The sequence below is a fragment of the Phyllobates terribilis genome, unplaced genomic scaffold, assembly GCF_046119375.1.
Source record: "Phyllobates terribilis strain yellow unplaced genomic scaffold, ASM4611937v1 Scaffold_1__5_contigs__length_1240528914, whole genome shotgun sequence".
Classification (NCBI taxonomy): domain Eukaryota; kingdom Metazoa; phylum Chordata; class Amphibia; order Anura; family Dendrobatidae; genus Phyllobates; species Phyllobates terribilis.
In genome coordinates, this window is record NW_027362761.1 from 819,996,134 (window position 1) to 820,013,599 (window position 17,466).

A 17,466-nucleotide genomic window follows, 5' to 3' on the forward strand; every position below is an offset into this window, starting at 1 on the left:
CCCAGTCCTTAGTTCTTTTAGGGACCCCTTCCTTTCTCTATAGGTCTCCATTCAGACTAGCCGAGGACAAAGGCGGGTCTGTTCACAAGGAACAGGTTGCCTGCTACAACATAGGGACTCAGCTTAGTCTTATTGTAGGGACAGCTCTCCCCTTCTTTCCCTAGTTTATGTTGCAGATCATAACAGTGGCCTGTGGGGTGTTGGCTGCATATTTGCACTTGCGTTCCAAAGACTGGGGTATGGACAACTGAACGCTGCGCTGGGACAAGGACATGGACGTGCTTCCTGATGATGCTACTTGAAAGTGTGCAACGACAGGTGCAGGACAGGAGGGGTCTTCGCATGCACCATGGACAGGGGATTGGCTTGCATGCACAACAGCAGAAGAAGCAATGGTACCACTCGCAGACACTGTTCCTGGACCCTGGGGTTCGGCCCACAAAGTTGGGTGCTTTGCTGCCATGTGCCTGATCATGATGGTGGTGGTCAGGTTGGTCGTTTTGCCACCCCTGCTGATGCTGGCCTTGCAGGTGGTGCAAATGGCCTTTTTGGGGTTATCGGCAGAGTCTTTAAAAAACAACCAGACTCGGGAAGACCTAACAGTTGTACTGGCAACTTCCTTTGTGTTGGTGTTACGGGGAAAGGTTGCCTGCCTTCTGTCTGCGGCCACCACACTGCTTCTTCCTGCCTGTTGGGGTGCTCTGCCTCCCTCCCCCGTGTGCTGCTGTCCTCGCTCTGCAAGTCCTCCTGCCAGGTTGGGTCAGTTACTATATCATCCACCACCTCGTCTTCCACTTCCGCACCCTGGTCCTCCTCCTGACTTTCTGGCGATTGTGTCTCATCATCGTCCACCTCTTGTGACACTTTCCAACCGTCGCCTTCGTGTGACCGTGGCTGCTCAAATATTTGGGCATCGCTACACGTGATCTCCTCTTGCCCCGCTTCAAGGAGACCGGGCGAGAGGCCCGAATCTATAAATGGAAAAGTGAACAGCTCTTCAGAGTGTCCAAGTGTGGGATCAGCTGTCTCTGGGTACTCAGCATGGTGGGAGGAAAGAGGATCAGGGTGAGGAATATGCGGTCCAGACTCACGGCTACTGAGACTTGACCGTGTGGAAGACAGGGTGGTGGTAGTGGTGGCTAAGTGACTGGAAGCATTATCCGCTATCCAACCAACAACCTTTTGACACTGCTCTGGGTTCAATAGTGGTGTGCTGCGGTCCCCTAGAAATTGGGACAGGAAGGTCAGACGAGAAGATGTGGGTGTTTGTTGTGGCACAATTTCGGCTTGACCACGGCCTTGTCCTCGGCCTCTGCATGCACCATTACCATGACGTCCAGTTCCCCGTCCCTTGCCACGTGCCTTGTCCATTTTAAATGGAGGACAGTATCTTCCACACTCACTACAAATGACTGAGTTTGGAGCGAATTTATATGTGATCCGTGTGGCGGAGAAAGCAGAGTTTTAAATACCTGGCCTGTAGGTAAGCAGTTTGAACAGCAAACTGCTGTAAATTGCTTCACTGACACACTAAAGGAAATTTTTAATGGAGGCCAGAAATGGCAGTATTTTCTGACAACGTATATGTGAGCTGTGTAATGGAGAAAACACAGTTTTGAATACCTGGCCTGTAGGTAACTATTTTGAACAGCAATCTGGTGTCAATAGCTTCACTGACACACTGAAAAATTTTTTTAATGGAGGCCAGAAATGGCAGTATTTTCTGAAAACGTATATGTGATCTGTGTGACGGAGAAAACACGGTTTTAAATACCTGGCCTGTAGGTAACTGTTTTGAACAGCAAACCAGTGTCAAAAACTTTGCTGACACACTGAAAAAAAATTTTAATGGAGGCCAGAAATGGCAGTATTTTCTGACAACGTATATGTGATCCGTGTGACTGAGAAAGCACAGTTTTAAATACCTGGCCTTTAGGTAACTATTTTGAACAGCAATCTGGTGTCAATTGCTTCACTGAAACACTGAAATTTTTTTTTAATGGAGGCCAGAAATGGCAGTATTTTCTGAAAACATATGTAATCCCTGTGACGGAGAAAACACAGCTTTAAATAGCTGGCCTGTAGGTAACTATTTTGAACAGCAATCTGGTGTCAATAGCTTCACTGACACACTGAAATTTTTTTTTAATGGAGGCCAGAAATGGCAGTATTTTCTGAAAACGTATATGTAATCCGTGTGACGGAGAAAACACAGTTTTAAATACCTGGCCTGTAGGTAACTGTTTTGAACAGCAAACCAGTGTCAAAAACTTTGCTGACACACTGAAAAAATTTTTTAATGGTGGCCAGAAATGGCAGTATTTTCTGACAACGTATATGTGATCCGTGTGACTGAGAAAACACAGTTTTAAATACCTGGCCTGTAGGTAACTATTTTGAACAGCAATCTGGTGTCAATTGCTTCACTGAAACACTGAAATTTTTTTTTAATGCAGGCCAGAAATGGCAGTATTTTCTGAAAACGTATATGTGATCCGTGTGACGGAGAAAACACAGTTTTAAATAGATGGATTTTTAGCGCTGTAATATGGAAAAGACCTGGCTCTATTCTGCAGTGCCAACAAGCAAATGGTGCAGAAAAAAATTGTTATCTGGATTGCTTTTTAAGCAAATAATGAGGATTAAGATGCAAAAAAAATTATTCCTGGCCCCTGAGACCCGGGCCTATTTCTAGAAATATCTAACAGCAGCAGCCGACAGAACTGGAATGGAGCCTCTTGGGCTATGTGCACTGCAGTCTGCTATATACACTGCCTGCCTGCCTATATACACTGCCTGCCTGATATCTCTGCAGATGGATTAGTCCTCAAAAGGACTGTTTGTTAAGATGGATATGTGTAATATAAGTTTTTTCTCCCTACACTACCTAATACACAAGCAACTCTCTCCCTGACACAGCAGCAGCTCTCCCTACACTGTCTGATCCAGAGTGACTGTGATGAGCATGGCAGCGCCAGGTCTGATATAGACCTGATGACACTGTGCGGCCAGCCAATCACTGTAATGCCCACAACCAACATGGCTACGGCATTACAGTGCATGGCAGGCAATCCCTGCATGTTCATTGACTCTCTAAAGAGCGCCAAACATGCAGGGAGGGGATCCGAGTTTCCGCCCGAGCAACCCGGAAATACTCGCCGAGCGCCGAGCTTGTCGAGCACCATGATGCTCGGGCGAGTACCGAGCACGTTCGCTCATCACTAATAATTACATGAACTCAGCCTTCCCTTACATTTTACTTCACCACTGTATTAATAGAACTCAGCTAGTCTTTTTACATTTCTTAGATCTCGTCTTATCTGTTGCTAACAGTAGCTACTCTAAAATTGTGCCTTGAATAACTGCACAAAAGTACCATACGGGATTGAGTGTATGGGGTGATCTCTGACCAAGCGTGTGGGACTATGTGCATACAGTATGTGGCCCTTTTTTGCTCTGTCTTTATAGATGATGGACCTGAAAAGGGGACTTCCCTTTACTCAGAATTCCCTAATAAAGCAGTTGAAAACCCCTTTCATGTACATTAGCACATACTGTACAACTTTTGGCAGTATCCTGGGTTAAAATCATAGTATGTAAAACCATACATTTCAGTTTCTAACACAAATTAGGTAATGTTCACTCTGATTTTGGCATGGAATTTGACCCAATGTTCTTTTCACATCTGACACATGAGCAGAACATATAATTAAGAAGAGCTTTAACTAGTTTGTAAATATTTCTAATTGTAAACCAATTACTACAGTTTTATAATCGCATGTAATGACCAAGCTCAATAGGTTTGCCACATCTCATAGGTTAATTTACTGGAACAAGCTTTTGGGTCATAGAGATCTTTAAAGACATTTAGTAAGATGTTCCCAGGATCTGCCCAAGCATTAAGTCAGATGAACTTGATATGTAGGTTTTCTTGTGAAACCAATGGTGTTTTTTGTCCATTTGTGCTATTTATAATATGTATGAGGGTATCTATAATATAATCGTAGAAGCGTGTCTCTGTCCGAAGCCTCGATAGACTGCGCATGCGTGACGCGCAGTCTGGCTCCAGACAGAAGCAGGCATCCAGCCGTTACAGGTAAGAGGAGGTGTATGGCGCCGGAGATCGCGCGGTATGCGTAGACACTGAACGCTTACCGCGGATCTCCGGCGCCATACTTACATACTTACCTGACCGGTAGGAGCGTTGCCGTAGCGCCTCTCTTCGCTGGAGACCGGGGGCGGAGTGAAGGCGTCGGACCGGCGCGTGCGCATTGCGCTATCTGGCGCCATTTTACTGAAGACACATTTACAGTGTGTCTTCAGCAAAATGGCGCCAGACAGTGCGGTGCTCCGGCGCCGCACTCATCCCCCGGCCTCTGGCAGAAGAGGACGCAGCAGCGCTGGAGTACAGAGAAGAAAGGTGAGTATAACTGTTTATTTTTTTTGTATGTATGTACAGTGTGAAAGGGATGAGGGGGCCACACATACCAGGATTGGGGTGAGGGGTACCACACATACCGGGATTGGGGGTGAGGGGTACCACACATAACAGGATTGTGGGGTGAGGGGTACCACGCATACCAGGATTGGAGGTGAGGGGTACTACGCATACCGGGATTGGGGATGAGGGGTGCCACGCATACCGGTATTGGGGATGAGGGGTGCCATGCATACCAGGATTGGGGATGAGGGGTGCCACGCATACCAGGATTGGGGATGAGGGGTGCCACGCATACCGGGATTGGAGATGAGGGGTGCCACGCATACCGGGATTGGGGATGAGGGTGTGCCATGCATACCAGGATTGGAGGTGAGGGGTGCCACGCATACCGGGATTGGGGATGAGGGGTGCCACGCATACCGGGATGAGGGGTGCCACGCATACAAGGATTGGGGATGAGGGGTGCCACACATGCCAGGATTGGGGATGAGGGGTGCCACACATACCGGGATTGGGGATGAGGGATGGAGTGCAATGCATACTGGGATGAGGGATGGGGTACCATGCATACCGGGATGAAGGATACCATACACACCAGGATAGGGATGAGGGGGCCACACATAACAGGATTGTGGGGTGAGGGGTACCACACATACCAGGATTGGGGGTGAGGGGTACCACACATACCAGGATTAGGAGTGAGGGGTACCACACGTACCAGGATTGGGGGTGAGGGGTACCACACATACCAGGATTGGGGGGTGAGGGGTACCACACATACCAGGATAGGGATGAGGGGTGCCACGCATACCGAGATTGGGGGTGAGGGGTGCCACGCATAATGGGATTGGGGGTGAGGGGTGCCACGCATACCGGAATTGGGGGTGAGGGGTGCCACACTTACCGGGATTGGGGCTGAGGGGTGCCACGCTTACCGGGAATGGGGGGAGGGGTGCCACACCTACAAGGATTGGGGATGAGGAGTGCCACGCATACCGGGATAGGGGGGATGAGGGGTGCCACGCATACCGGGATTGGGGGGATGAGGGGTGCCACGCACACCAGGATTCGGATGAGGGGGGCCATGCACACCAGGTTGAGGAATACCATGCATACCAGGATAGGGATGAGGTATGGGGTACCACGCATACCAGGATTGGGTTGAGGGGTACCACGCATACCAGGATTGGGGTGAGGGGTACCACACATACCAGGATTGGGGTGAGGGTGTACCACACATACCAGGATTGGGGTGAGGGGTACCACACATACCAGGATTGGGGTGAGGGGTACCACACATACCAGGATTGGGGTGAGGGGTACCACGCATACCAGTATAGGATGGTGGGGACAGGATGGGGGAAGCACAAATACCAGGAGGGGGGCAGCACATACCAGCTTGAGAGACCATATGCCAATAAAAATGCTCGCCACCCGGGCGTAGAACGGGTGGTTCAATAGCTAGTCTATAATATAACCAGGGATGGGTGTCTCTGTCTGAAGACTCGATAGACTGCTCATGCGTGACACGCAGTCTGGCTCCAGACAGAATCATGCATCCAGCTGTTACAGGTAAGAGGAGTGTATGGCGCCGGAGATCACGGTATGCGTAGGCACTGAACGCATATCGCGATCTCCGGCGCCATACGTACATACTTACCTGGCCAATACCAGGATTGGGGATGAGGGGTGCCATGCATACCACGATTGGGGATGAGGGGTGCCATGCATACCAGGATTGGGGATGAGGGGTGCCATGCATACCGGGATTGAGGATGAGGGGTGCCATACATACCGGGATTGGGGATGAGGGGTGCCATGCATACCGGGATTGGGAATGAGGGAGCCATGCATACTGGGATTGGGGATGAGGGGTGCCATGCATACCGGGATTGGGGATGAGGTGTGCCATGCATACCAGGATTGGGGATGAGGGGTGCCATGCATACCGAGATTGGGGATGAGGGGAGCCATGCATACCAGGATAGGGATGAAGAGTGCCATGCATACCAGGATTCGGATGAGGGGCCAGGCATACCAGGATGGGGATGAGGGGTGCCATGCATACCAGGATGTGGGTGAGGGGCCCATACATGCCAGGATGAGGGATACCATACATACCAGGATAGGGATGAGGGATGGGTACCACACATACCAGGATTGGGGATGAGGGGTGCCACGTATAACAGTATTGGGGGTGAGGGGTGCCACGCATACCAGTACTGGGGATGAGGGGTGACATGCATACCAGGATTGGGGGTGAAGGGTGCCATGCATACCAGGATTGGGGGTGAGAGGTGCCATGCATACCAGGATAGGATGGTGGGGACAGGATGGGGGCAGCACAAATACCAGGAGTGGGGCAGCACATACCAGCATGGGAGACCATATACCAATAAAAATGCTCGCCACCCGGGCCTAGAACGGGTTCAATAGCTAATAAGTATATAAGGATCAAAGGCAAAGCAATTACTTACAAGACAAAATTGAGATTGTTCTTCTACTTATAATGTATGTATTTATACAGTGCTCACCATAAATAAGTACAACCCATTTGAAAAATATGTCACTGAACACAAGAACAATAACCAAAATTTTGATAGGACTGAGTTTCATAGAACATTTTTTAACCCATAACATGAAAGTAAGGTTAATAATATAACTTTCATTCCAAAGTTTTCAGTTATACTCAAATTACTTGATGCAGAAATGAATACACCACACATCAAATCTAGTATTTTGTATGACCTTCATTAATTTTAAGGACAGCACCAAGTCATTCAGGCATGGAAAGAACAAGTTGATGACATATTGCAACATATATCTTTTTCCATTCTTCAAGAACAACCTCTTTTAGAGCCTGGATGCTGGATGAAGAGTGATGCTCAACTTGTTTCTTCAGAATTCTCCATAGGTATTCAGTTGGGTTGAGATCAGGAGACATACTTGACCCTTTCACCCTGATCTTCTTCAGAAATGAAACAGTGGTCTTAGATGAATGTTTTGGATCATTGTCATGGTGGAAAAGTACACATCTACCAAGGGCACGGAGTGATGGCAGCATCTTCTCTTTCAATATAGAGCATTACATTGTGAATTTGAGATGTAGCTCCCAACATCAGCAGCACTCATGCAGCCTCACATACATAAGGACACTGCCACCACCATGTTACACTGTAGGCACCATGTATTTTTCTAAATTCATTTTTCTAATTGCATGGTGACTATAATGTAATGTATGAGAAATGTTTTCTTTTGTTATAGTAATTCTAAATTTTTATATACATTTAGAATTACTGTAACAAAAAAATCTATTTCTTATACAGATTTTTCACTGCATAGTGGAAATCTTTGAGAGCTCTCCTTGACACAGCTCTTGACTATGGCTTTGCAGCAGATATTATCCTGTTGAACCTCAATGTGCTCTGGTATGGCATTATAAAGGTATCATTGCATCTAGAATACCTTCTTTTTACAGAACTTTCAGTTTTCCATGTGAGAGTATTAGTCTTGGTGATGCAAAATAAAAGTGTTGCAGACTGTTCCTAAAAAAAATTCAATATAGCTGCAATATATAGTTCTTTGATATAAATAAAGCAGTTTACATCATGGTTAATATTTTTATCATGTTTTTTAGTCTTATACATAAATTGCATCACAAACTGGTTTATTTCACTGCAGTGTCTGTTCTTTCCACACCTTAAATAATTGCAGGGAAAGAGAACATTTGTACTACCTCTGATGCCTGCAAGTACAAAATTGTAGTGGATTTTGCATTTAGCTACACATATACAAATTCAAAATTGTAAAGAGTTGTAGTATGGTGACCATAGACTTCACTAGGGTCCTACCATATTTCTATATTCCTCATTATCATATGAATGAAGAAAGAGATTTCTCTTGTCAGAAGACCTCTATATTTCAGTGCCAATATAGATACACCAAACGGGGCACAAACAGTTCCAATGATTGAGTAGTTAGAGACGCAGAGATTACCTTAAAAGATTACAATGTCCCGTACTAAGTCTTGATTCCCTATAATAAAAAATGTTGCTAGCCAGCTTGCATATTTTTGCTATGGTCACAATATTGCTTGAAACTTTTTCCAACTAATAAAACACTGATTTTGTGGCACTAGTCTCAGTACAATATATGAATCCCGAACCCTGAGGAGGGAGAGTCATGGGATTATAAGTATACTAAAGGAAGACTTTTTCATTAGGAGTTGTAAGTCACTAGTGGTAAGTGAGTGGACTGTTTAATGTTTTGTGTGACGATGGTGGGTGCAGACTGAGCCACTGGCTGGGCTTAACCTGGAGGTGCTTAACTAAGTGATTACCTGGTCTTCACTAGAGCCTCTGATAGTGAGGATAGGCTTGGACTGTCACCAGGTGCTACTGCAGGACAATCCTCAGACCTACAGCAGCTGACCTGCAGGTCAGAGGCACTAAAACAAAGGACAGAGAAACCTTCTCAGAATCCATTTCAAGACCCTGGCTGTAAACAATATAGCTGAGGAATGGTAAGGATGATTTTTTGAAGATACAATTGGACATCTTGGCAAACAAATTGTTCTCCCTTAAACGCTGCAAAACCTGACGAACATGTCTTCTATGGATGGGTATATCAGGGGAGAATATCAGGATGTCATCCAAATACATGACAATGGAAACATAGAGAAGATCTTGGAATATGTGGTTAATGAATTCCTGGCATGATGAGATACTCGTTGTGACCATTTTAAAGGCTATCTTCCATTCATTGCCCTTGCGGATCCGGGTCAAGTTATAAGCCCCTCTTACATCCAAGTTTGTGAAAATATTTGCACCACAGAGTATATCAAATAGTTCTAAAATCAAAAGCAGGGAATACTTGTTCCTAATGGTGATTTTGTTAAGGCCCCGACAGTCAATACTGTGGACGTAGGGAACAATCTCTCTTTGTAATGAAGAAGAAGCTAGCATTGCCAGGAGAAGAGGACTTATGGATGAATCCGTTGGTTAAGTTCTCTTCGATGTACTCCTATATGGCACGAGTCTCTGGCAGAGATAAGGGATACACCCAGCCCTAGGGTGGAGAAGTACCTGACTGAAGATCGATGGGATAATCATAAGGTGTATGGAGTGGCAAGACCTCTGCCTTCTTTTCACAAAATACTTCTGCAAAGGCATGATATTAGGTGGGCAGGGACGAAAAGTTCGAAGGCATGGAAGGCGGAGATTTGTCCAAGACCTTGACTAGGCAGTTGGTAGTACAAAATTGTCCCCACTGAAGCATCTGGGAGGTGGACCAGTTAACAACTAGCGCATGTGAACGCAACCATGAAAGATCCAGAAGAACAGAATTTACCGATTTAGGTAGCACGTAGAAAGAAATTCTTTATGAATGCAGGGCTTTAATCTGCAGCGTGATGTATTGGATATGCTCTGCCAGGAGTTGTCTGTCAATGGAGGCAATAGCCAGGGGATGATCTTGCTGTTGTGTAGGAAGCTGAAGTTGAAGAACCAAGTCCTGATGGATGAAGTTGGGAGAGGAGCCGGAGTCTAAATGGGCTGCCTTGGAGAGAGACCTCTCTCCCCAGACGCGGGAGACCTTGGTTAATAGTTTTGGAGAGCAATCTTCCTCACCTAGGGTCATCTCTCCTGTCCAACCCAATGTGCTGGAGTTTTCCAGCCTTGCTGTTGAACAGAATCAATCCTAATAGCTAGTTGTATGTGAGCATCCAGGGAGGATGGTAGATCTCTGCCTGCCAATTCATCCTTCATACAACTGGACAGAACCTGCCAGAAGGTTGCCACCAGGGCTTCTTCATTCCAAGCCTTTATATTGAATGGAGGACTATGTGGGGATTACAGTTGGGGAATCATACTGTTATGGGGTCACCATACTTTGCCGGAGGAAAAGTGTGGGGTATAGTAGGGTCATTATACTATGCATGTGGAGTGTACGGTGGAGGAATTCACCATGGGGGTATCACACTGTGTTTGGCTGGAACTTTTGTTGGCATCATATTTTTATTATCTGTATTATTCAAGGTTTTTTTTTCCTTTGTTATTCCCTGTTTAAATTAGGCTATTGGGCCATATGCTTTTTACTGCTCTGACATAACATAGTACATTATTCAATATGTTATTCTAAGATATATCCATTAAAATGTACTTTTTTCATGGGACAACCTCTTTAAGTTTGTTTCCATGTGAAAAGGTTCATCGTTATATTTGATGATAAGGAAAAACTTCCTCAATTGTAGACTTTTTTTTAATAAAGATCAAGGTTGGCCAAAACTTTTAATTTTTCCCCCCTGTATGTTTGAGTTCAACATCCCTGCTATAGTGTTACATCTCATATTAATGCAATAGTCACTCTATAGTGTTACATCTCATATTAATGCAATAGTCACTCTATAGTGTTACATCTCATATTAATGTACTTAATTAACTTTTAAAGGGAACCTGTCACCATTTTTTTCTGATGTAACCTACGGCCACCACCTTTCAACCCTATGTGACAGCATTCTATAATGCTGCATATATTTATGGCTCCAATTCGCTCTGCAAGGCAAAAAAAAAGACCTTTTACTATACCCACCTACGGGCGGTCTGGTCTTATGGGCGTCGCTGGTCTTGGTCCGGTGCCTCTTCTGTTCTTGCGATGCCGTACTCCTTCTGTGCTTTATATGGATGATGTATCCTACGTCATCCAAACAGTGTTCCCCTTCGTGCTTCTGCGCAGGTGCACTTCTCTATGTCCTGCCGGCGCTCTTTTGACCTTTCCCAGTGCATGCGCACTGCAGTACTTTGCTCTGCCCCCGGCAGGGTAGGGAGAAGTGCCCCTGTGCAGAAGCGCGAGAGGGAACTCTGTGTGGATGACATAATATGCATCATCTACACAAAGCACAGAAGGAGGACGGCAGCACAAGAAGAAAGGAGGCACCAGACCAAGACCAGCAACACCCATTGGACAGGATCGCCCTGTAGGTGAATATAATAAAAGGTCTTTTTTTGACTTGCAGGGCAAATTCGAGTCATATGTGCAACATTATAGAATGCTGTCACATGGGGCTGGAAGGTGGTGGCCATAGGTTATATAGGGAAAAATGGTAACAGGTTCCCTTTAAGGCTTTTCAAGTTTCATCTATAGAAAAGGGAAAATTTACTAGTTAAAATGCACAACAATTTTTGCACAAATTTCTCAAAAAAATTGTACGAATGGCATGGATCATATTTGGTATGTGTTTTAGACACTTTTTAAGCCTCCATCCTGGCTAAGAAACATTGTCAAATATGTCAGATTTCTTAATAGCATATGCCAGTTAAAAAGAAAATGTCCCCCAACACATTTGTGAAAATAATGATAAAGTGAAGAATCTTTTAATCTGGTGTATAGGGTCCAATGGGACATATCCCTTCTGCAGTGTGGCATTGTCAGGATATGTGTCTTTTTATATCACTAGATCTATTAACGTCTGTGTTCTCAAACTAAGTAAATTGCTTCCAGGTATTCCAAAGCTGATCACAGCAGACATGGTTAAAGATGGAGCTGCTATAATAGATGTTGGCATCAACTACATAGAAGATCCAGTTACTGGGAAAACAATATTAGTTGGAGATGTGGATTTTGAAGGTAATCCATTTCTACTGTGAAATGTTCATATATATGCTAATATGTACGCCGCTGATCCATAGCTAGCTGCTTAACCCTTTCCCAGTGCGAGTGTGTGATTTGCATACTCATGGTCATGTGCATATGAAACGTGGTCACTAGTGATGAGCGAGTATGTTCTGTTAACCCTTTCGGCAAGCATGCTCGGGTACTCACTGAGTATCTTCAGCTAGCTCGGGTGTTATGTTTTAGTCGCGCTGTGTGCATGATTTGCGACTGTTTGACAGCTTTAATACATGTGAGGAATGCCTAAGAAACAGGCATTCCTCACATATATTAAAGCTGTCAAACAGTTGCAAATCATGCACACAGCACAACTAAAACATAACACCCGAGCTCGCTGAAGATACTCGGGAAACACCCGAGCATGCTCATAAATCTCGAGTAAGGCTGAGTTCACACGATACGTATTTAATGCGTTTCCGCGGCGTTTTTGCAGTTGCGTAAACGCCGCGGAAACGCATGAAAAACGCATGGTAGAAGGGAAGCAATGTTCCCCAATTGAAATCCGCATGTGCTGTGCCCATGTCAATTAATTTTGCGGAAACGCTGCTCTTTTGCCGCCATTGACTTGCATTAGACCGCATGGAATCCGCATCACTGTATATGTTGATGCGCTTTTCATGCGGTCTAATGTGCGGATGGTACCCGGGTGTGGAGGAGAGGACTCTCATCCAGACCCAGGTACCATTAAAAAAAAAGAATAAAATAAAAAATATATATATTCTCACCTACTGACGGCCCGCGCAGCGCTCCTGCTTGGTTCCCGGCACTTCGCGGTTGAATGAAGAAGGACCTTCGCTGACGTCAGAGTCATGTGACGGGTCACGTGATGCTGACGTCGGAAGGTCCTAAAGTCTTCACTGCCGGCAGCCGGGACTGAGCGAAGCAGGACACCGGGGGCCATCAGAGGGTAAAGTATATATTTATTTTTTATTTTTTGACATTCACACACTATATAAATCCATGCCGGTTGCATGGATTTATATAGTGTAAAGTTGACAAGCACTTTCCAAGTGATGCTAAAATCGCTTGGGAAGCGCTTGTCAACCCGCATGCGGAAATGAAAGTGAAGAACGCTTCACATCCGCATGTCCCTGGCAGGAAACCGCATGTACAATCCGCATGCGTTTTTTCTTGCCAGAGAGATGCAGAAACGCTCAGGAAAAAATCCTGAGCATTTCTGCATCGTGTGCACATACCCTAACGAGCATGCTCGCTCATCACTAGTGGTCACCTTCTCTCAATAGAAGAGAATTAAGAGAAGTCAGATGAATCTAATCGGCATGTATAAGAAAATATGCAAATCGAATACATGCAGTCTTGTAGCCACCTGCTTGCACTGGAAATACCGGAGAATCGTAAAATCGGGCGCACCCTAAGTTGTCACAATTTGGCAGTCTACAGTCACATAGAGTGACTTCAGACTTTTGTCCTAATCCTGGACAACCGCTTTAACCCAGTTTTTGAAATATACAAACTTTGTGTAGAAATTGCCTCTGCTGGAATGTAAACCTTTCTGTTTATAACTATCTTTTTATAGCATTATTCACACAGCGGTTATTGAATCTTCAAAGTCAGTCCTTTACAAGTACATTAAAGAGTCTATCATGTGGCTGTAAAATCTGATATTTTCCCGAAGATCAGCATGTTTTTTTTTAACTTAGTTTTTTTCTAACAATAAACTGATTTACATTTTTCTAGATTCACTTGGCTGCGACACGAATATGTAGTAGATTGGTGTGCAGATCTCGTGTCTGAAAAATAAGTCATATTTATTGCAGGGTTTTTTTTCTGTCTTTTATAGAAGTCAAAGAAAAAGCGGGCTATATTACACCTGTTCCAGGAGGTGTGGGACCAATGACAGTTGCAATGCTTCTGAAGAACACGCTAATGGCGGCCAAGAAACGTATTTATTAAATAGATATCCCGCATTTGGGCCTAAAATTTATAACTGAAGCATATAAATGTACAAGAAGCCATTTAATCCATCAATCATGCAAATTAAGATTCCAAATAAGTATCTATATTCACTTTTGTGCCATAATATGGAATATTTGATAGGAAATCATTATCATCTAATAGTATTTATCCATGATTGGGCCTGATAACAATATATTAGTATGTCTACGTGGCTACATTCTTGGCCATTTGATATGAGATTAATTCTGCCTTTAGAAAGGACTGCACTGCCCTGCTCTGAAAAGGGTAATCTATATGCAGAAACAACAAATTGTTTGGGTTGGAGTACTTGGCACAAAGAGAAGCTACGTGCACACTCCTAGTTGCTAGTGTATTTTTCATTTAATGGTTACGTGTTAGGATTTCTAGAGAATGTTAAAAAGCAACAGTTATTTTTACCATATAGTTATATAAAATCATTTATAAATCTCTTGGAAATTGCTTGTAAAGGTTCTGGTTACTCTATAGAAAAAGTCATTATGGAAGGTGTACATGTAGCCCCAGCATAAGGCATTTAGTGGATGTCTGCTTTTCTGAGCAGTTTAATGTTTCATAATTGCATCATTCTACTGTATAATGATAAAACCTTTCAGGACCAACTAGGACTATAAAGCTTTATAGCAGAATGCACTAGTTAATATTCTCCTAGACTATCTTAGTCTTTAGCCCAAGTTTCAGTCCAAACTGCCTTGTGGGAAATGACAGCCACCCTTAGCGCATATATACATACACTATATGTCAGCACACTGCGGTTAATGAAAAGGTGAATTCCACTATAGTAACACACAGGCTCGGACTGGCCCACAGAAGAACAGGTAAATCCCCCGGTGGGCCCTATGTGCAGGAGTGAACCACTTACTCCCCAACATGAGCAAAAGTTAGCACAATACATTTGATTCAATATGTACAGGCAAAAGCAGCATTTAATCCCCCATTCAACAAACTACCTAGTTTATTATATAGAAGTATAGGTACATTTGTGAAACAGGGTCATGTAATATATGCATGTAGCCACCTATTTTGATAGGCACAGATACTATAACATTCAGCTATACCATAAGTGAGATTTATAGGCAAAATCCTTCAGAAAAATGCATGATTCTACACATCTAAACCAAAACACGCTTCAGATTTTACAGTCTGAATTTACATCCAACTAGAGCAGTGATGCACAACCTGTGGCCTACAGGCCACTGTGGTTAGTTTCAACCCCCAATCCATGACAAGTAGGCAGAGTAGAGGTGAGAGCCGGTAGAATCTTGTATATTACCTAAGGTCTCTTTCACACGTCAGTGTCTCCAGTACGATTGGTGACAGTTTCCACACGTACCGGAGACACTGACACACACAGACCCATTCAAATGAATGGGTCTGTGCACATATCAGTGTCTTTTCATGGACAGTGTGTCCGTGTGCTCCACACGGAGACAAATCCATTTTTTTGCGGATACACGATCACTGCCTCACGCTGAACACACATGGATGACTTGGTGTGTCATCAGTGTGACACGGACCGGCGCCTGGGAATCAGGGCTACAGTTAGCGCTGTTCCGAAGCGCCAGGTGCTGAACACTGCCCTCATCCTGGTTCCCTGCCGGCGCTGCGATCAGCACCAGCAAGGACAACGATGAGGGTAGTGGTAGTCTGCTCCCGCAGTGTCCCCACCTTTAAAAATAAGAATAAAATAATAAAATCCATGTACTCACCTCTCCTAGGTGTCCCCCGCTGTAATCCATGTGACCGCTGCTGCTGAGGAGCCGGGGAGAATGAGCAGCAGTGACAGGACACCAGTCCCGAGCTGCAGCTCCAGAGCGGTTCATTCTCAGTCACATGGATTACAGCGGGGGACACCTAGGAGAGGTGAGTACATGGATTTTATTATTTTATTCTTATTTTTACAGGTGGGGACACTGCAGGAGCAGACACTACTACCCTCATCATGGTCCCTGCTGGTGCTGATCGGAGCGCTGGCAGGAACCATGATGAGAGTAGTGTTCAGCACTGGCGCTTGGGAACAGCGCTAACTGTAGCGCTGATTCCCAGATGCTGTCCGTGTGATCCTGATGCGGCACACGGGCGGCACACAGTTGCCACACGTGTGACACACTCGGACACACGGGACATGGATATCTCTGGAAACGTTTTTTCCGGTACTGGAGATATGCGGACGTGTGAAACCGGCCTAAGATGAAATCTTCCATACACTGAGATAAGATCTTTGCTAGATTTATTATATACTATGATGGGTAGAAAGGAATAATAAGTAAACGAATACATGAATTTATACTAATTTCCTGGTGTAAATACATTGAAAACTGTGTGTAATATACAACCTCAATTTCAAAAAAGTTTGGAGGCTATCTTAAATGTATAGAAAACAAGAATGCAATCATTTGGAAATCTCTTATAGGAATATTTAATTCATATTAGAGCACATAATGTAGATCAGAAGTTTTAAAGTTAGACCTTTTTTCCATTTCATTTGAAAAAATTAAGTAATTTAGAAATTAACAACACATCTCCAAAAAGTTGGCAAAGGGTTAACAAAAGGCTACAACAGTAAGTGGCACTAATTAAAAACAGTTGAAGGGTAAAAATACAACTGTGTATAAAAAGAGCATGCTAGAGGCAGAGTCTCTCCAAAGCAAAGATGATCAGAGGTTCACCATTCTGTAAACAACTGTGTCTAAAAATTGTCGAACAATTTCAGAAAAATGTTCCTCGACATAAAATTTTAAAGACTTTGAGTATCGCACCATCTACAGTACATAATATCATCAAAAGATTCAGACATTCTGGAGGAATCCATGCGCACAAGGGACAAGGCCAACACAGCATAATGGAGATGTAGAAGAAGAGTTTGGGTAATGAACTGGCCACCTGCAGTCCTGACCTTTCACTAATAGAAAACATTTGGTACATTATGAAATGAAAATTCTGTCAAAGAAGGCCCAGGACTGTTGAGCAGCTAGAATCCTACTTCTGGCAAGAATTGGACGACATTCCTCACCCAACACTTCTGCAATTGTTCTCCTCACTTCCCAGTCTTTTATACACCACTGTCTCTGTCTCATCTGTTTTGAGATATGATGGTGAATGGTCAATTTTTAAATGAGTTAATTTTTTTTCAAATGAAACGGAAAAAAATACAATGTTCAGATCCTGATGTGTTCTTGGGGTTGTATATGAAGTCATTCCTAATATGATTCTAACTATTAGGCCACGGCCCCACTATCAGTATTTGGTCAGTATTCGGTCACTATTTTTTCTCAGGGGTGGAGACAAAACCAGAAAAAATACTGACCAAATACTGATAGTGGGGCCGTGGCCTAAAAGTCCTAAAATGCAAACTTACCATTTGTAGCCTGATATACCAATGGAGTATGCAACCTGTTGATTAA

The 17,466-nt window shown here is 44.2% G+C and overlaps 1 protein-coding gene across 2 annotated transcripts in view; it reads left to right on the forward strand.

Annotated features, from left to right (window-relative positions):
- MTHFD2L (methylenetetrahydrofolate dehydrogenase (NADP+ dependent) 2 like) overlaps positions 1 to 15,583 on the forward strand; it is a 243,454-nt gene extending 227,871 nt beyond the window's left edge. For both annotated transcript variants that reach the window (XM_073655293.1, XM_073655300.1), the window contains 2 exons: positions 11,939 to 12,064; positions 13,911 to 15,583. In XM_073655293.1, the coding sequence (XP_073511394.1) occupies positions 11,939 to 12,064; positions 13,911 to 14,023 (239 nt within the window). In that variant the 3' untranslated portion in view covers positions 14,024 to 15,583. The remainder of the gene's footprint in view (positions 1 to 11,938; positions 12,065 to 13,910) is intronic.
- Positions 15,584 to 17,466: the final 1,883 nt, after the last annotated feature.